We start from the raw sequence: 19,879 nt of genomic DNA on the forward strand, positions 1-19,879 counted from the left end.
TCCATCACTCGTGAGAGTGATTCAGGTTTGTCATGTTGGTCTGAAGCAGCAGAACAAAGTGTGAGTCCAGCTGGGGCACCTTGAAGACCAACCAAGTTTTATTCAAGGCCGAAAATTTTGTGTGTTAACACGCTTCTTCAGATACATTGAAGTGGAAGCTGCCTGTCTGTATGTTCTGTCAAACAACTCTATTACGCCGTATTCCCATTTGCTGCTCACCCTCTCACTCTGTGTATGGACTGGCCACTTCCATTTCACCGCTTCTGAAGAAGAGCGCAGGCGCATGAAAACTTAAAGGTGCCTTAAAGGTGCCTGTCTCTGTTCTGTTCCCTCCGCTCCTCTTCATCAGGGGTGCCAGAGCAGGTCCCCAAGCGCCTGTGTGGCAGGTGGGTCTCTGCCTGCTCCTGTCTCTAGGGAAGCAGTGGGTGAAGGGGGTTGCAGGGGCCTTGGGAGAGGCAGTCTCTTAATACTAGATATCTGAATGCATCCTTTTGCATATCTTTCCTGGGAACTTTGCCCCAGAGGAGTGTTGGAGTTATATCAGAACACCCGTGGCTCAAATAGCGCCCTCCGTGGACGTGTTGCTTCAGTGGGCAGCCATGATGACGGTCTGTGGAAGAGCTAGATTGGAGCGCCGTAGAGACCACCTGGGTCTTCAGGGTCTGAGCTTTGGGGACGCAAAGGTCCCTTCAGATCCAGCCCCATGGCTGACGGGTTGTTTTTCCCCCTGTGTGTCCCCGCTAGCGTCCGTGAGAGGGGGGTGCGAGAGCTCTTGAGCCGTCACTGCACGCTCTCAGAGACGCCGGACTCCTGGGCCAAGGAGACTTTCCTCATGGAGCGCCTGCTTGTGCCGCCGGAGTGGATTTACGAAGCCAAGGCAGTGAGGGCCCGCATGCAGGGGGACAAGCACAAGGAGGCCCTCTTCCTGTCCAGAGCCGGGCACTGGAACCAGTGTCACAGGCTGGTGGTCAGGCATTTGGCGGCAGGTAAGGACTGCAGGGTGCGTGCTGTGTGGTTCCTGCCTTCTCGCATAGCGCATAGCGTCTGGTCACGCTCCGGGGCCAGGAGGCCCTTCCGCAGGAGTAGGGGGTGGGTGTCCCATTTGTGGTATGGCTCTCCTCTTGGTCCGTTGTCTTTGAAGCCCTGGGGCTTGCCTTGTGAAGAGCCTCTGACCCCAGGCGCAGTCATGGAGCTTGCCCCCGTCTCTTCCAGACGCCATCATCAATGAGAAGTATGCCTACCTGAAGGGCTTCCTGGAAGACATGGCAGCCCCGGAACACAGCCTGCTGATCCAGGACTGGGAGACGGAGGGGCTGGTCTTCCTCGACTACATCACAGTCATTGAGATGCTCGGCAGGATCCAGCAGGTACCTCTCTGGGCCGAGAGGACAGGCGGGGAAGAGGCGTGCGCAGGGGACCCTTCTCCTGGGCAGTGTGCCAGTTGGGGGGGGGCATGTAGATGTGCTGCACACAGGCCCCCCACACACAGGCCTCACAAGCAGCTGCAGAAAAGGGAATGGGGAAAGATGGGGAACTGCCCCATTCCTTGTGGCCAAGAAATGAATTCTCTCCTGTTGCCGAATCAGAAGTTAGCAATTGGTATGGGGGGGGGGGATTAGATAGTCGCAGAGCCGGTTCAAGATGGGCAGCTGCATGAGTCTGTCTGTAGAGCCAGAGTCCGGCAGCACCATCAAGACAGACAAAATCACAGGCCCAGGGCATTGCTGATGGCCACTGTGGGATGGGAGGTGAATTCCCTCCAGGCCAGGCTGGATGCTGGAGATTTCTGGTGTGTGGGAAGAACATGATGTGTGTTGGGCATGAAAATGGTGGTCACTGTGGGTGGGCAGGTAGCAGTGAGTGTCCTGCATAGTGCAGGGGGTTGGACTTGGATGATCCTAGAAGGTCCCTTCCAACTCTATTATTCTGTGAAGGCCCTTGTGGCTTCCTTGATCGGAGACCCTCCATGCCCTGCTGGGTCTTCCTCCTTTTCTGCTGCCTCCCGCTTTTCCTAACATTCTTGCCTTTTCCTGTGACTCTTGTCTTCTTGAATGTGACCAAAGTAACATTTTAGTTGGAAGCAGTTGGAAGCAGCAGAGCAGAGTTTGAGTCCAGTGGCTCCTTGGCCTTCAGGGTGCCCCTGGACACGGACTATTCAGCTGCTTCAGACCGCCCAGCAGAATCTGTGTGTGTGTGTGTGTGTGTGTGTGCTCATAGGCTGGCATTTGGAGCTGCCTCAGTCCACGGTGCTGATGGCTCCTGGGGGTGGCCAGAGGGAGCTGGAGTGGTGGGCGGTCGTCCCCAGAAGAGTGATGTCTCCCCCCTTCGTGTTTTCAGCTGGATTGTTCCGGGTATGAGCTGGAGGATCTGCACACCCGCGTGACGTCCCTCTGCACCCGGATAGAGCAGGTCCCCTGCCACAGCGCCAAGGACCGGCTGGCTCAGTCTGGTAAGGGGGAGGGGCCAGTCGATTCCGGGGGAGACTTTGCCAGCACAGAAGCCCTGGCGGTGCCAGGACAGGCCTCTGGGCAGGGAAGGCAGGGGCCCCCAAGGCCCGGGCGGACAGGCTGCAGGGGAACTCCAGAAGGGCCGGCCAAAACAGAAACCGGACCCAACTCCAAAGTGCTTTGGTCTTCCTCAGCCGCAGCCCAGAGTGCGGGCTGGTTGTGTTGCCTGCAGTCGGGGGGGGGGGGGGTTGGGGTTGGGGTTGGGGTTGGAGAGGCATGTTGGTTGCGTGACTGACCATCGGGTTTTTTGCACTGTCTCCCCTCCCCTCCCAGAAATGGCCAAGAGCATTGCTAACATCTTGCGCGTGGTGCTGAGCTTGCAGCACCCTCCAGACTCCGGCGCAGACCCCACCCCTGCTGTCCAGAGAGTGCCCTTGCGCTTGCTGGCCCCGCACATCGGCCGGCTGCCCATGCCCGAGGACTACGCCTTGGAGGAGCTCCGCGGCCTCACGCAGTCCTACCTGCGGGAATTGACTGTGGCCCAGTGAGGCGGCCTGCCTCTCAGCGTGGGCAGGCAGGGACTGGTCCTCACTTCTACTCAGGGCCCTGGCTGGCAGGGCCGAACGCACACCCTCGCCTGCCACCGGGGACTTCTTTCTACACCCCCACCACCACCACCACCACCACGCCCACCACCACCCCCCACTGCGGTGGGGCCGCCTCCCAGAATTGGAGCCTACAGATCCGGCAGGGTGGGGTAGGGGGTGTCTTTGAGCCTCTCACCCCCCCCCCACCCCCGGTGTGCTTCTCCTTGTGCTAATAAAGCCTCTGCTGCAGCGGAAGCCAAGCAGGAGCGCTTCTCAGGCCTGTGACGTCTCAGGGCCTCTGCAGCCAGCCGCCGGGTGCCCTCTTGGCACACTTTCCGTGGAGGGCTTCTTTGGGGCCCCGGGGGAGCCTGGGATGCATCGGAGGGAGGGAGGGAGGGAGGGAGGGGTCTCCACCCTGCCCTGCCTGAGGGGGAGTTGGTCCAAGCCATAGCTCTCCACCGAGTGCCACGAGCCCAACTTCAGCTGGACACACAGCCTCCTCTGGCTGTCCCTCGGTCAACGCCCTCCCCTCAGTGGGCACAGAGGCCTTTCCATGTGTCTTTGGCCGCTGGGAGGAGGGGGCCGGAGCCCTCGTTCCTTCCTTCCTGAGGAGGCCAGGGCAGGAAAGGCCAGCAGCTCTTGTGTGTGCGGCAGGACAGGCTCCCTGGCTGGTGTTCTGTTTGGGGGGCGGGGGGGAGGGTCGGTCTCCTGATGGGGAGTCGCCTTGCAACAGTGGGGTGTGGGGGGGGCGGTCAAGAGGTGGTGAGAAGCCTCCCATTTGCTTTTGCGTTGAGCGAGGGGGGCAGCTCCAGGGCGGGGGCTGCAGCCTTCCCGCTCTGTCCGGGGCTGGGTGCGTGGCCCGGGGCGGCCAGGGGGGAGTTGGAGAGTGTGCCTGTGTGTGCGTGTGTGTACGTGTGTGTCGAGTGTCAGCAGAAGTGGGTGATGCATGAAGCTTATGTAAAGGTTTTTATTATTAAGAACTATAAATAAATGATCCAGATTATTTTCTTGTCTGTTTTCTGGAAATACTTTCTAAGAAAAATAAATAAAATGTTTATAGCATTTCCTGATCGCCTCTCTTCTTCCCTCCCCCCCCCCTCCCCCAATTAAAAAACGAAACACCCTGGACCCCCTCACCAGAGGAGATCCCCGAACGCTCCGGCGCCCATCACGGAAATACACGGAAGCCGCTGGAGCACATCGGCATGTGAACGTGCCTCTGCCTTGGGAAACAACAGCTGCATATGTGCAGCTCCCCTCCTCCGGTGGCAGGCTTCCAAGAAAGCGCTCTTCTGTCCAGCTGGTCACCTCTGCAGGCTGGCCTGAGTAAAGGGAGGGGCCAGTGGCAGAGCCTCTGCTGGGTCCCCGGGGGAATCCCCAGCAGCATCTCCAGTCAGAAGCACCAGGCAGGAGGGGGTGGGAAAGACCCCTCCCTTTGGCCCTGCAACACTGCTGCCGGCCAGAGGAGGCAAGGCTGGTTTTCCCCGTCTGCGGAACAGGGTTAGGGTTCAATCACACACAGAAACACACACACACACAAAGCTTCCTTATACTGAATCTGACCTTTTGGTCCCTCCAGGTCCCTCTTGCTCAGACTGGCAGCTGCTCTCCAGGGTCTTGGGCTGAGATTTTTCTCATCCCCTCCTGCCTGGTGCTTTTTAACCAGAGGGGATTGGACCAGGGACCTAATCCCCAATTCCTGGAGGATATCTGCGGCTGCTTTTAGGGAAACCTCTCGGCCTCCGAATCCTCGTGCTTGGAGGCACAGGAGGGGGCAAGGCAATGCAATGCAACCCCCCCCCCCAAAAAAAAATGTCCCTGGGCCTTGGTTAAGGGATGGAGTTTGGTGTCGCATGAGGAGCCAAGAGGTCAGACAGCTCCAAAAGTGGACAAATCCACCCATTTGAAGAAAGGAATTCCCTCTTGCAAGGGGTCCGGGGATATTGCATGAGGCCCAGAGCCACAGGCCAGAGAAGAAGCATTGCTGGTGTTGATTCCCTCAGAGCTGCTCCCGATCGCCTGGGAGGGAGGAGGGGCTGAGAGGGCTCTGGGAGAACTGGTCACCATCTGGCTGCATGTGGAGGAGAAGGAGTGGGGAATCGGGCCCAATTCTTCAGGTCAGAGCCCGCCACTCTTAAGCACAACACCAAACAAGACCGAATGTGAAAGCTGCCGAAGCCAGCGCTCGTGGCTGAGTCCTGGTTTGTTAACCACGATGGCTGAGGGTTGGTGGCCGGGGGCAGCCTTCCTGTGACGCTTGGGGGCGCCTGGAGGACCCCTGCTGTGAGGAGGGGGCAGGGCAGGGTTGGAGGGCTTGGTGGGTCTTAACCCCGCAGGGGTCCCGTGCTCAAAGTAAGTAAGTGGGGGGAGCCCAAAGGTGATGCCTGCAGAAAGCTCTCCACCCGAAAGAGCCAGCATGCATCTGCATGAAAGGTGAACTCGCAAAGAGGGGATACTGACCTTGCAGCACACAGCCGAGGAACCGTGGAAGGCCGCGATCCCAAAGAGCGTTTCCACGTTACACGAGGGAGGCGGTGGATTGACCCCCTCCTGCGGCTCCACCATCCGGGAGGCATTTGGGGAAGCTGCTGTTGGGGAGGGGGATCGAGGCAGCCTTTCTCTCGCCCCGCAAATCAGGGCACCACGGCAGGCAAGCGTGAGTCGGTCGGTTCCACTCAGGCCTGGCTGCCGCTGCAGCTGCTCCTCCTTTTGGGGGTTGCAAGAGCTCCCCAAAGCCGTCTGCAGGACTAACTCCTTTGCCCTGTCAAATGAGGCCAGCAGGTAAGAGCCGGCGTGGTTAAGAGCACAGCATCCTAATCAGCATCCTAATCCCCACTCCTCCTCTGCATGCAGCCAACTGGGTGACCCTGGGCCAGTCATAGTCCTGTCAGAGCTGTTCTCACAGAGCAGCTCTGTCAGAGCTCTCTCAGCTCCACCTACCTCACAGGGTGCCTGCTGTGGGGAGAGGAGGTGACAAGTGTTCGTAAGCTGCTTTGGGTCTCCTTGGGGCAGTGAAAAGTGGGGGCATAAGAACCCACTCCTCCTCCTCCTCTCCCCCCCCCCCCATCTTGGCCCATCTGTACTGGCTCCCCATCGATTTCCCGGCCCCATTCAAGGTGCTGGTCTTGACTTTCAGAGCCCTGTGCGGTTTGGAACCCCCATACCTGAAGGACCACCTGCTCCCTTCGGAGCCCCCCAAGCACTCATCTGGCCATCTTCAGAGGCCCTGCTTCAAAGCCCCCGCCCCCCCCCAGCTGAAGCTAGACAGGGGCCACTTGAGAAAGAGCCTTCTTGGTTGTGGCACCCAATCTGTGCAGGTCCCCTGAGAGACTCTCCAGCCCCGTCAGTGGTTTCTTCCACCGGCAGGTGAAGAAGACTCCTTTGTTTACTTTGTCAGGCTCCCCTTCGGAGAGTCTTCCTTCCTGTGCTCGATTTAATGCTTCTTCTTGTGTCTTTGTACCGTTTTTCCAACAGTGTCAATTGTGTTTTTGTTGAGAGCCAGCCTGGCCTCCTGGTTAAGAGCGGTGGCCTTTAATCTGCACCAGCTGAGTTGGATTCCCCCCCCCCCTTCTCTTCCTCATCCACATGCAGGCAGCCGGGTGACCAGGGGCCAGTCGCAGCTCTCTTAGGGCTGCCTTCACAGAGCAGTTCTGTCAGAGCTCTCTCAGCCCCACCTGCCTCACAGGGTGTCTGCTGTGGGAAGAAGAAGGGAAGACTATTGTCATCCGCTTTGGGGCTCCTTCAGGTAGTGAAAAGCAGGGTGTAAAAAACCAATTCTTTTTCTTCTTTTTGGTTTCAATGGTTTTTAAGGTGTGATGCTAATATAGAATCCTAGAGAGGGAAGGGTCATCTAGTCCAAACCCCCCCCTGCACAATGCAGGAAACGCACCACTACCTGCCCACCCACGGTGACCCCCGTTTCATGCCCAGATGTTGCCCCCCCCCACCTCACCCAATAAAACCAGAATCCCTGGCCGGTCTTGCCTTGAAGAAATTTGCTTCCCAACCCCAAAGTTGCAATGGGCACTTAAAATGTGTTAGCCACATGGGTGGTCCTGAAGAGCACAGAACGGAGGAGGGTACAGAGCAGGGCTAGTCAAACTGCGGCCCTCCAGGGCTAGTCAAACTGCGGCGAATGCTGGCAGGGGCTCATGGGAATTGTAGTCCATGGACCTCTGGAGGGACGCAGTTTGACTCCCCCGGGATGGAACTAAGAAACACATCGTATTCCGATCCTGTCCGCTCCGCATCCTGCTCTGGCTCCCTGGGGATTTGCTCACTCGTCTTTGTGGAGGCGATTCAAGCACGGCCTGCCTGCTTGTCCCGAGTCTTCCTTGCAGTGCGCCACAGCAGACGTATTTTTGGAGCTTCCCCCTTCCCCTTCCCTTGTGCCTGCCCTGGATCCCCTCCAGCCCTTTCCGTGCCGCTCTCTCCTTCAGCTCTCCCCGCCAGCCACCTGCGGCCAGGTGAGGGGAATCTGGCAGCAGCTGCTGAAGAAGAGGCGGGCTGAGTTACACCCCGGCTGGACCTGCTGCCAGGCGTCCCTGACTCCCAGAGCCGTGGGGGGGCTCGGTCAGCGGCACCGAGGGCCGGCCTGCCGTTGCTTCGCCAGCATGGTGCCTCCAGGCAGAGGCTGACCCAGCGCAGCAGACCGCCTTCCTGTGGCCAGGAGAGCCCAGCGCCAGCCCCAGCCCCAGCCCCACCCCGAGGGTGAACTATGCCTCCAGAGTGCTTCACCTGCACTCTCCTGCTTTCGGTGACTTTCTTGGAGCTGATCTGCTGGGCGCCAGGTAAGGAGTCCTTCCCCTTCTCTTAGAGAGCAGCTCGGAGGGCTGCTGGGCCTCAGGGGGTCCTGCCCCTTCTTCCTGGGGGTCTGCTGCCTTCTGCAGCAAGGTGAGCCCAGTGGGCCCCCCCCCCCCCCGGCAGGGCAGGCTGTGAGGTCCCCGTGGTGGCCGCCGACACAGGCTCCCAGAGGGCCACCTGCCAGCACCACGGGATCCGTGTGGCGTCGCTTGCGCTGGGGTCGCTTGTTCATGTGCCAATGAGAGCTCAGCCGGGGAATGGCGGCTAAATCCGGCAGGGAGCTTGGCAGCCTCCTGGTCTGCAATACCTCGGCCCAACGAGTCCCCAAGCAGCGGACTCTGCATCCTTGTCTGGTCGGGAAGAGGGCCGTGCCTCAGGGGCAGAGCCTCTGCTTGGCCTGCAGAAGGTCCCAGGACCAGGCAGGAGGGGAGGCTTCTGCTGGAGACCTTGGAGAGTTGACAGGGTAGCAGGCAGTGCCACGTGTGCTCATGTTTGGGGAGGGGCTGTGGCTCCGGGGAAGGGCACCTGCTTTGCACACAGAAGATGCCAGGATCAATCCCAGGCAGCGTCTCCGGTCAGAAAGACCACGCTGCACGTCAGGAAAAAGACCCGGCCCCCCCAGACCTTGGAAAACCGCTGCTGGGCTGACTAGAGAGAGCCCTTGGGCTGCCGTGCGTGTCCCGTTTCCCACTCAGGACAGCAGGAGGAAGCCCCCCTCCCCCCCCGGCCCTGGCCCTCCTCTGCGGCTCCCGATTTCAGTGTTCAAAGGCGAGAGAGAGCCGGGGAGGTCTCCCCAAGCGCCACAGAAACTTGGCCGCTGAGACGGTGTTTCGGGACGGCAGGCAGGAGCCATCAGCTAAATTGCAATTCAATCGGCCGGGCAGGGCAAAGTGGCCGTCCCTTGGAAACGCACCTGGTGAGTAATTGGAATGGCGTGTCTTGATCTGTAAGCGAACCTTGCAAGACGTCAATAGAAGCGCCTGCCAGTGAAAGGGGACACCCCTCATTAAACTTTCAGGCCGTGGGAGGCACGGATCCTGCCGCTCCTGCTGCGGTTGGCAGCCTGAAGGGTGGGGGACATAGGGGAGTGCCCGAGGGGCCCGGCCGATGGTCCCCTGGGCCTGGGTTCAGGTCCCACTGCTGCCAACTCTGCAGCTGACAAAAGGAGCTCTGACTCTGATACCCCAAAAATCTCATTGGCCTCCAAGGGATTACACGACACAGATTTAGATCGCATCAGATCTAGAGTGGGAAGTGGTCATCTAATCCCACCCCCTGCACCATGCAGGATTAGCTGAAGGGGCCATGCAGGCCATCTAGTCCACCCCCTGCTCAGTGCAGGATCAGCCTCCAGCATCCAGGAGAAGGATCTGTCCAGCCGCTGCTTGAAGACGGCCAGTGAGGGGGAGCTCCCCACCTCCTTAGGCAGCCCCTTCCACTGCTGAACTAGACTCCTAGAATCCCAGAGTGGGAAGGGGGCATGGAGGCCATCTAGTCCAACCCCCTGCTCAACGCAGGATCAGCCCTAAGCATCCTAAAGCATCCAAGGAAAGTGTGTATCCAACCTTTGCTTGAAGACTTCCAGTGAGGGGGAGCTCCCCACCTCCTCAGGTAGCCCCTTCCACTGCTGAAACTTAAATTTCTGGAAATAATAAAAAGAAAACTCTCTTGAACTAAGAACAGAATGCTTGAATAGCGTGCCAGCTAACTGCTGTTTTCCTGCCTCCCCTGGGACTCATTTTCATTTCCTTTTTACTGTGTGGCCAGCTTTCTCCAGCCTCCAGGTAGTCCTGGCATTCTGACCACGTTACAGCGGACAGGGAGAAAGGGGCTGCTTTGGGGGGTGGCTCTGTGGCCGGGTGCCCCACGGGGGTGGTCCCTGTCCTGCCCAGACTCCACCCCCAAAGCTGAAGTGGTTTCCTGCCCTGGAGCTGGCAACCTTGGGGCTCCTGGTGGGCAACGCTTTCTCCTCCCGAGGGCCCCTGTCCGTCAGAGGAGGACAGACTGACCTGGACTGACCACGGAGGGGGGTTCCCTTGGTCGTTCTCCGGAGGTGTCGTGGGGAGGTTTGGATCACCTGCACAATTTAAACCTGACCTATTTGAAAGGCATGTTTGATTCCAATATGTAAACTGCCTCTTTCGTATCTAGTGTTGTTGTTATGTGCGAAGTCGTGTCCGACCCATCGCGACCCCATGGACAATGATCCTCCAGGCCTTCCTGTCCTCTACCATTCCCCGGAGTCCATTTAAGTTTGCACCTACTGCTTCAGTGACTCCATCCAGCCACCTCATTCTCTGTCGTCCCCTTCTTCTTTTGCCCTCGATCGCTCCCAGCATTAGGCTCTTCTCCAGGGAGTCCTTCCTTCTCATGAGGTGGCCAAAGTATTTGAGTTTCATCTTCAGGATCTGGCCTTCTAAAGAGCAGTCAGGGTTGATCTCCTCTAGGACTGACCGGTTTGTTCGCCTTGCAGTCCAAGGGACTCGCAAGAGTCTTCTCCAGCACCAGAGTTCAAAAGCCTCAATTCTTTGACGCTCGGCCTTCCTTATGGTCCAACTTTCGCAGCCATACATTGCGACTGGGAATACCATAGCCTTGACTAAATGCACTTTTGTTGGCAGGGTGATGTCTCTGCTTTTTAGGATGCTGTCTAGATTTGCCATAGCTTTCCTCCCCAGGAGCAAGCGTCTTTTAATTTCTTTGCTGCAGTACCCATCTGCAGTGATCTTGGAGCCCAGGAAAATAAAATCTGTCACTATCTCCATTTCTTCCCCATCTATTTGCCAGGAATTGAGAGGGCCGGATGCCATGATCTTTGTTTTCTTGATGTTGAGTTTCAAGCCAACTTTTGCACTCTCCTCCTTCACCCGGATCAACAGGCTCTTTAGTTCCTCTTCAGTTTCTGCCATTAGAGTGGTATCTAGTAGTGGACTTAATTATTTCCTTTAGAAAGGTAAAGGTATCCCCTGTGCAAGCACCAGGTCATGTCTGACCCTTGGGGTGACGCCCTCCAGCGTTTTCATGGCAGACTCCATACGGGGTGGTTTGCCAGGGCCTTCCCCAGTCATGACCGTTTACCCCCCAGCAAGCTGGGTACTCATTTTACCGACCTCGGAAGGATGGAAGGCTGAGTCACCCTTGAGACGGCTGCTGGGATCGAACTCCCAACCTCATGGGCAAAGCTTTCAGACTGCATGTCGGCTGCCTTACCACCCTGCTCCACAAGAGGCTCATATTTCCTTAGAGCAAAGCAGTAAATAAGAACATACCCCAGAAAGCAGCGTTGGGACGTCTCCGAGGAAGCATGGCTGCATGTGGGAGCCTCTAAATTCGAGGTGCCCCTGGACTCACACCTTGTTCTAGACTTCTCCAACCGAGAGACGCCAGAGCTCCGGCTGGCCAGAGGGGGACCCTGCCCCTCATTGCCAAAAGCAATGGGACTGATCCGCCTCGCTCAGGCCCGTGTGGACAGGTGCCCTGACCTTGCTAAGAGGCACTTTTGATTCTCTGCTCACCCTTCTGGCCAGAGAGTAGAAGGAGGGTCACAAGAGGGCTTGTCACATACACACACACACAGCCGCACACACAGGGGACAGAGGCTGAGGCCTTCCCCTGAGCAGGACCTCCGAAGAGGCCGACTCGCCAGGTTAGAAGCTGTCGCTCTTAACCACAACGCCAGGCGGGTGGAGAGGCTGTGGAATGGGAGGCATCTGCAGGCTCCCTCTGGAGACAGCCCAGCAGCAGCAGCCCCAGCTGGAATGCCCAAAGGGGTGTCTGGGGAGGGACCCATGTGCTGTGCCTTCTAGCAGTCTTGCCCTGATGTCACCGTGGCAGGGATCCCGGTGGCCAGATCAGCCCCATCCAGGGAAGGGGCTCTTTTCTGAGCTGGGCTGATGGAACGGGGGCGCACCATGCGCTGCTCTTTGCACGGCCGCGTGTCTCTCCTGACCCTGCTCTTTCCTCGCCAGGCTGCTCGGGGGCTCAGGGCCGGTTTGCCCACCAGCTGCTCAAAGACTTGTTTGCCAACTACTCCAGCGCTCTGCGGCCGGTGGAAGACACGGACCGGGCCCTCAACGTCACGCTCCAGGTCACCCTTTCCCAGATCATCGACATGGTGAGGCTCCCCATGGTGTCGGGTGGGGTGGGGCACCGGGGGGAACAGGCAGGCTGTGACGTTCCCAAGGGCTGCCCCACATCCCCGGAGGGGCCGACCAGTCCTGGCCAGGCCCTTGCAGTCAAACGGGGACTCCTGGAAAAGCTGCTAAGGAGAAGCGAAAAGGGGAGCGCCTCTTGGTCGTCTAGAAACCGGGAAACAAGGCCAGAAGTGAACGGTCTTCATTCCCGGAGGCAGAACAAAGGCTTGCTTGGTCGTTGTGCCACAGCCTTGAACTCAGGGCCTTGCTGATGGCTCTGCTGCTTGGGCTGGACTCGTCCCCCCTTCTCCCCTCTCCGGCTTCTGCAGCCAAAGGAGAGGCTGAAGTAAATACATTCCCTACCCCCAGGCGCCTTTCTCCCTGAGCGAAGGTTAGGTCTTGCCTGGTCTGCAGTCCTTGGCAGAGTGGGGAGCAGCCCTGCCTTTGTCCCGACTGGGGCCCCTTCCCACGCCAAGAACGGCAGAGACTGGAGCTACCAATTCTGGTTCTTTTCACAGTCTTCTGCAGTCTTCATTTTGCTGGCCTACAGGACACGATCCGCAAGTGTCTGCGCTTTCCAGGATCGATATGGGGGGGTCTGGTTCTTTGGACCTGGGTGGGCCCCCGAGCGTGTCTGGAAGGACTGCGGCTTAAATCTGCAGGGGCCTCGCAGGAGCCGGTCCTCCTGGACAGCTCTGGCAGAGAAAGACAGGAAGCAGTGAGGAGGAGAGCCAGAAATCCCCTTTCCACTCCCACACGAGGCATCAGAAGAGAAGCGGAAGGGCTGGTTTATCGCACCCTGCTTTTCACTACTCAAAGGAGTCACAAAGCGACTGACAACGCCTTTCCCGTGCTGGCAGGGGCTCATGGGAATTGTAGTCCACGGACCGCTGGAGAGCCACAGTGTGGCCACCCCTGGGCTAGGATCCGAGAACGCCTGTTCTGCTGGGGAAGCTCGCTGGGTGACCCTGAGCCAGTCCCACGTGCTCAGCCTAACCCGCCTCACAGGATTGTTGTGAAGACAAAATGAAGGAGAGGAGAAGGAGGGAGACCATGTTGGGCTGGGGAGGACCAGAGCGGTATGGCCCAGGCTGGGAGCTGCCGTGAGGCTTGGCCAACAGGGGCTTCTTCCGCCCTCCCTTTATCACAACTGCCCTTCCTGCCTGGGAAAGGTCTCATTGCAGCCACCGAAACGAGGGGAAAGTTGACCTCTTCTGTAGGACTTCTTAAGAGCTGACATCTATTTATTCACTTCATGGATTCCTCCACCTTTCTCTGGAGTTGGGGGGGGGGATCAAAGCCGGCTCGCCAGGTTAGAAGCTGCCGTTCTTACCCACTACACGAAGCTGAATGTCCCTGAATGGGGCCAGAACTCCAGAGCCCAACCATCGTGCCCCCCCCCCCCCAAGCACCAAGGAGACAGAGCATCATGTCCCCAGACATCAGCAGAGAAGAGCAAATAGGTTGGATCAGGCCAGTGACCCATCCGGTCCAACACTCTGCATCACCCGGTGGCCAGCCCCCCCCCTCCCAGGGGCTGTCAGGTCCTCCCTCCTTCGAGAAGACTGCCTGCTGAAAAGCCTTGAAGTGCCACTTGCTCTTGACAGCCGCCCTGGTCCCACTGGGGTTGCTGGGGGTGGGGTGGGGGGGGGGACCCTGGCAGTTGGGAAACTCCTGGAGGTGTGAGGATGGGGCCTGGGGAGGACTGGGGTACAATGCCCCCGAGGCCACCCTCTAGAGCACCCATTTCTCACCCCTGCAGTCTGGGGAGGGCTGTAGTTCCAGGGGATCCCCAGGGCCCACCTGGAGGCTGGCATCCCGAGATCCCCTCCAGAGACAAGTGTTGCTCCCGGATGCCTCTCTGAGTGACTCTCTTGCATCTTCCAGGACGAGAGGAACCAGATCCTGACCACTTACCTGTGGATCCGGCAGGTCTGGGTAGACGCCTACCTGGCCTGGGACAAGGAGGCCTACGACGGCATCGACACCATCCGGATACCGAGCAGCTATGTCTGGAGGCCAGATATCGTCCTCTACAACAAGTAGGTTTCCCTTGATGGGAGGCTGTTTGCGGCCCAATTTCCTGTATGTCTGTGAAGTGCCACTGAGTCCCAGCTAACCTCTGGCCTCCCCAGCAAGGGGCTCTCAGGGCAAGGGAGGGGCAGAGGGGCTTGGCCATGGCCTTCCTCCGCAGAGCCTTCCTTGGAAGGCTGGGAGTTTCTTAAAAATGAAATCATAGAACCATAGAATCCTAGAGTGGGAAGGGGCTACAAAGGCCATCTAGTCCCACCCCCTGCTCAGGGCAGGATCAGCCCTAAGCACCCTAAATCCTGAAGGCTCAAACAATTCCCTTGAGAAGAAAAGATGGAAGGAGCCTAAGGAAGCCAAGCTGGCTCCATAAGCAGTTGTCAAAAGATTTGAGGAATAAAAAGAGTCATTTAAGAAACAGAAGGAAGGCCTTATTACCAAGGATGAGTATAAATAAATCACCAGTAATCGTACGGGGAGTGTTAGAAAAGCTAGAAAAGCTCAATATGACCTTGGGCTAGCAGGAAGAGCTAAACAGAGCACAGAAGGGCCTAATGCTGCTCCCTCCTTGCCCCCCAGTGCAGATGAGCAGTTTTCGGGCTCCATGGAGACCAACGTGGTCATCCGGCACGACGGGCAGATCATGTGGGACTCGCCGGCCATCACCAAGAGCTCCTGCGAGGTGGACGTCTCCTACTTCCCCTTCGACGGGCAGCGGTGCCGCCTGACCTTCGGCTCCTGGACGTACAACGGCAACCAGATCGACCTCCTGAACAAGCAGGACACGGGGGACCTGACGGACTTTGTGGAGAACGTGGAGTGGGAGGTGCTGGGCATGCCCGCCCGGAGGAACGTCATCATCTACGGCTGCTGCTCGGAGCCCTACCCCGACGTGACCTACACACTGGTGCTCCAGAGGCGGGCCTCCTTCTACATCTTCAACCTCCTCCTGCCCTGCATCATGATCTCCTTCCTCGCACCGCTGGGCTTCTACCTCCCGGCAGACTCCGGAGAGAAGGTCTCCCTGGGGGTCACCGTCCTCCTGGCCCTGACCGTCTTCCAGCTGCTGGTGGCCGAGAGCATGCCCCCCTCCGAGAACGTGCCCCTCATCGGTAAGGCCTGCCCAGAGACCCTCTTCCCCGCCCTTCCCTGTACTGGGAGGCTCAAAGGGCAAGGCGATGCACCCAAATAGTCTCTGACATCCAGGGCTTGGGTGGGTCAACCCTTTCTCTGCCACAGACCCTCGGGAGCCTCCCTCAGTCACCCGCCCTGGCTGACCGAGGGCCGGACTCAGAAGGCAGCTGCTTCACACGTGGTTGGTGCTGGCTGTGCCGTGCAGGGCCCTCGGCCCCCGCTGTGACGTGGCAAAATCTGCCAGGCCTCTCCTCTGCTCTTCTCCGCAGGCAAGTACTACATCGCCACCATGACCCTCATCACGGCGTCCACCGCCTTGACCATCTTCATCATGAACATCCACCACTGTGGCCCGGGCGCCAAGCCCCTCCCCCGCTGGGCTAGGAGGCTCATCCTGCACCACATGGCCCGCATCTTCTTTGTCTACGAGGTGGGGGAGAGCTGCCAGAGCCCCCGGCCAGAGCCCCCAGACGGCCTCCCCCCGGCCCAGGCGGCCAACGGCAGGGGTCCACAGGAGCAAGCCAAGGGCGCGGCCGAGGGGGCGCCTGGTCCGGAGGAAGGGCCGGAGCTGCCCCCGGAGGACATGGACCTGGAGGTGGGCGGGGGGGAGGGGCGGGGTGGCCCCCGCACCTGTGCCAAGAGCTGCTGCCTTTGCCACCACGGCAGCCTCCTCAGGAATGTGGAGTTCATTGCCAACTGCTTCCGGGACCAGAAGGCGGCTCAGAAACGGACCGGGGAGTGGAAGAAGGTGGCCAAAGTGATGGACCGCTTCTTCATGTGGGTGTTCTTCGTCATGGTCTTCACCATGAGTGTCCTCATCATAGGCCAGGCCGCCTGAGAAGAGCCCCCGAGAAGGACGCTCTCTCTCTGGAGGACGCTCCCAGGAGGGGCCACTTTGGCAGGGGCCCTGGCAGGGCAGTCTGGGCTGGGGTCTCCGGCACGGCTGGGGTTCAGCCCGGGGGGTCCTGGGGCAGCACCATGTCCTGGGCTGGCAGTCGATGGTGCCCCCATGGCCGCTTCCGCCAGGGCCTTCTGCCAGCCAAGCGAGATTTCTCCTCTGATGGCTGCCCAGAGAGATGCACCAGCGACTGAGCGTCCCTGTTGCCCCCAAAAGGACCCTTATGGACACCGAGAGGCCTGGATCCGGCACTGCATTCCACATCCTGAAAATACCCCCCCCCCCACCTCTCCCCCCCTCAATCATTCACCCTGCCCCCTCTCCCGGACAAAAATGGTCCCCAGTTTCTAGTCTTTGTGGAGACAAACGTGAACCAGCACAGAGCCAGAAGGGTCCAAGGGGGGGGGGGGGGAGGCTTCTGTTATTGGCAGAACTTGCACAGGTTGAGAACAGGATGTGTTGGAAGCTGAGTTCAGAGTATTTGAAGATGGGTCCTTTGAACAAGGCCCATTTCTTCTTTCTGGGCAGAAAGGGGGGGGGTTCCTGTGATGCCACCTGATGCTCTGTAGAGAATCTGAAAGGTTGTCCCTTGGAGGAGGGCAGGAAAAGGTTCCTGATGGCAGCAGAGGAGAGGATCCAAAGGAATGGGTTTCAACTATGTGTAAAAGAGTACCGACTGGATATCAGGAAAAAAATTTCTACAAGTAGTTCAGCAGTGGGATGGGCTGCCTAAGGAGGTGGGGAGCTCCCCCTCCCTGGTGGTCTTCAAGCAGCGGCTGGACAGATCCTTCTCCTGGATGCTGGAGGCTGATCCTGCACTGAGCAGGGGGTGGACTAGATGGCCTTCATGGCCCCTTCCCACTCCAGGATTCTAGGAGTCTAGTTCAGCAGTGGAAGGGGCTGCCTCAGGAGGTGGGGAGCTCCCCCTCACTGGCCCTCTTCAAGCAGCGGCTGGAGAGATCCTTCTCCTGGATGCTGGAGGCTGATCCTGCACTGAGCAGGTGGTGGGACTAGATGGCCTGCATGGCCCCTTCCCACTAAGAGTTGGCTCTTATATGCTGCTTTTCTCTACTCGAAGGAGTCTCAAAGCAGCCTTCCCTTCCTCTCACCACAACAGAGACCCTGTGAGTTGGGTGAGGCTGAGAGAGCCCTGATATTCCTGCACTGCAGGGGGGGAGGCGCAGGTGTTGGCATGCCAGCGTGCGCAAACGCGTAGGCACGGCTGCTCCCTCTCTCCCCCCCCCACAGTGCAGCAGTCGCTGTGCCAGGAGTAACTGGCCACAGAAGCAGCCGATATGCTCAAGCCTAGGCCCGCGGCTAGGCTTGAGCGATTCAGCCATTGAAGCAGCCGATTGCTCCCAGGGCAGGGAGTGCCGTGTCGCGGGTGGGGGGGGAGGGAGGTACACTCGCTGGAGCACCGGTGCCCGCGCCTCCCTCCCCCCTGCTGCGGCCTGGTACCGAAGGTTCCATGGACCAGCACCAGTCTACGGCCTGGGGTTTAGGGACCCCTGCTCTATATGGCAGCCTTTTAAATACTTGAAGATGGTTCTCAGATCTCCTCTCAGTCGTCTCCTCTCCAGGCTAGACAGACCAAGCTCCCCCAACCTTTCCTCCTATGTCTTGGTCTCCAAGCCCCTCACCATCTTTGTTGCCCTCCTCTGGACATGCTCCAGTTTGTCCACATCCCTCTTCAACTGGGGTGCCCAAAACTGAACCCAGGACTCCCAGTGAGGCCGAACCAGAGCAGAGCAAAATCGTGAAAAGATTGAAAATAGAATTCTATTTATTTCTTTCAGACCTGACTAATAATCTGACCCAGTGCTGCAGACAGATGTGCTGCTGTTAACCAAATTTCATGCCTACATATTTCAAAAAAGGGAGGAAGGATGACCCGGGAAACTACAGACCAGTTAGTCTGACCTTTGTTGTGGGGAAGATAATGGAGCAGATATTAAAGGGAGCGATCTGCAAACATCTTGAGGACAATTTGGTGATCCAAGGAAGTCAGCATGGATTTTTCTCCAACAGGTCCTGCCAGACCAACCTGGTTTCCTTTTTTGACCAAGTGACAGGTTTGCTGGATCGGGGAAATTCGGTTGATGTTGTTTACTTCGATTTTAGTGAAGCTTTTGACAAGGTTCCCCATGATGTTCTGATGGATAAGTTGAAGGACTGCAATCTGGATTTTCAGATAGTTAGGTGGATAGGGAATTGGTTAGAGAACCGCACTCAAAGAGTTGTTGTCAATGGTGTTTCATCAGACTGGAGGGAGGTGAGTAGCGGGGTACCTCAGGGCTCGGTGCTCGGCCCGGTACTTTTTAACATATTTATTAATGATCTAGATGAGGGGGTGGAGGGACTACTCATCAGGTTTGCAGATGACACCAAATTGGGAGGACTGGCAAATACTCCGGAAGATAGAGACAGAGTTCAACGAGATCTGAACACAATGGAAAAATGGGCAAATGAGAACAAGATGCAATTTAAGAAAGATAAGTGTAAAGTTCTGCATCTGGGTCAGAAAAATGAAAAGCATGCCTACTGGATGGGGGATATGCTTCTAGGTAGCACTGTGTGTGAACGAGACCTTGGGGTACTTGTGGACTGTAAACTAAACATGAGCAGGCAGTGTGATGTAAAAAAGGCAAATGCCATTTTGGGCTGTATCAACAGGGGCATCACATCAAAATCACAAGATGTCATAGTCCCATTGTATACGGCACTGGTCAGACCACACCTGGAGTACTGTGTGCAGTTCTGGTGGAGGCCTCACTTCAAGAAGGACGTAGATAAAATTGAAAGGGTACAGAGGAGAGCGACGAAGATGATCTGGGGCCAAGGGACCAAGCCCTATGAAGATAGGTTGAGGGACTTGGGAATGTTCAGCCTGGAGAAAAGGAGGTTGAGAGGGGACATGATAGTCCTCTTTAAGTATCTGAAAGTTTGTCACTTGGAGGAGGGCAGGATGCTGTTTCTGTTGGCTGCAGAGGAGAGGACACGCAGTAATGGGTTTAAACTTCAAGTACAACGATATAGGCTAGATATCAGGAAAAATGTTTTCACAGTCAGAGTAGTTCAGCAGTGGAATAGGCTGCCTAAGGAGGTGGTGAGCTCCCCCTCACTGGCAGTCTTCAAGCAAAGGTTGGATACACACTTTTCTTGGATGCTTTAGGATGCTTAGGGCTGATCCTGTGTTGAGCAGGGGGTTGGACTAGATGGCCTCTATGGCCCCTTCCATGATTCTGTGATTCTGTTTAATTATCGTCCTGAAAACAGTACTTGTCTTTCTGTGGCCACATCCTGCCCTTGGGATATCGGGTTCTGCTTCTGTCGCTTCTTCTCAGCATCCTTTTCAGACCTCCAGGATTCCAATTCTATGGGTTTATAAAGGTCATTTTAAACCCCAGGCCTCTGAAGTTTGCACTTTTTCACCATTTTGGAGTGTGTGGGGAGATCAGCAGTGAATCTGATTGGCTAGTGTTAAATCCGTGCATTCAAAGGAAGCCAAGGAGTTCAATCAGCGCTTTATTGAGATCTCAACATGGTAGTCCAAGAGGCAAAACTCCCCCTCACCCCCACCCCCAAAAAACCCAGCTTATATACACAGGGCATTCCCACACATCAGTAAAAATAGCATTTTGCCAGCTGAATTGTAAAGTGTTAAATGTTGTCTCACTTCCCAGCCATTCCTCACCTTTTCTGACATCTCACCTTGTCTGCTGCCATTTCACACTTCTTACACTCCACGTGTGCTGCAGGAAATGGCGGAAGAGAGAAATGCGCCTTATACACGACTCTTTTCCGCCTGCCACTCAATCCAGGCAGCCAATCCCCTTCCTCCATATTCTA

At 57.5% G+C, this 19,879-nt stretch overlaps 2 protein-coding genes across 5 annotated transcripts in view; both read left to right on the plus strand.

Moving 5' to 3' along the window:
* The window catches only part of NUP98 (nucleoporin 98 and 96 precursor), a 54,883-nt gene extending 50,787 nt beyond the window's left edge, over nt 1-4,096 (plus strand). For all 4 annotated transcript variants that reach the window (XM_077341113.1, XM_077341112.1, XM_077341114.1 and 1 more), the window contains 4 exons: nt 745-986; nt 1,213-1,367; nt 2,338-2,449; nt 2,781-4,096. In XM_077341113.1, the coding sequence (XP_077197228.1) occupies nt 745-986; nt 1,213-1,367; nt 2,338-2,449; nt 2,781-2,995 (724 nt within the window). In that variant the 3' untranslated portion in view covers nt 2,996-4,096. The remainder of the gene's footprint in view (nt 1-744; nt 987-1,212; nt 1,368-2,337; nt 2,450-2,780) is intronic.
* Nucleotides 4,097-7,751: 3,655 nt separating this feature from the next.
* On the plus strand, nt 7,752-15,970 carry CHRNA10 (cholinergic receptor nicotinic alpha 10 subunit). The gene is made up of 5 exons (XM_077344152.1): nt 7,752-7,824; nt 11,806-11,951; nt 13,858-14,012; nt 14,578-15,110; nt 15,402-15,970. Exons 1-5 carry the CDS (start codon nt 7,752-7,754, stop codon nt 15,968-15,970), a joined length of 1,476 nt encoding a protein of 491 aa, XP_077200267.1.
* Nucleotides 15,971-19,879: the final 3,909 nt, after the last annotated feature.

This window comes from Paroedura picta, chromosome 6 (genome assembly GCF_049243985.1).
Source record: "Paroedura picta isolate Pp20150507F chromosome 6, Ppicta_v3.0, whole genome shotgun sequence".
Lineage (NCBI taxonomy): Eukaryota > Metazoa > Chordata > Lepidosauria > Squamata > Gekkonidae > Paroedura > Paroedura picta.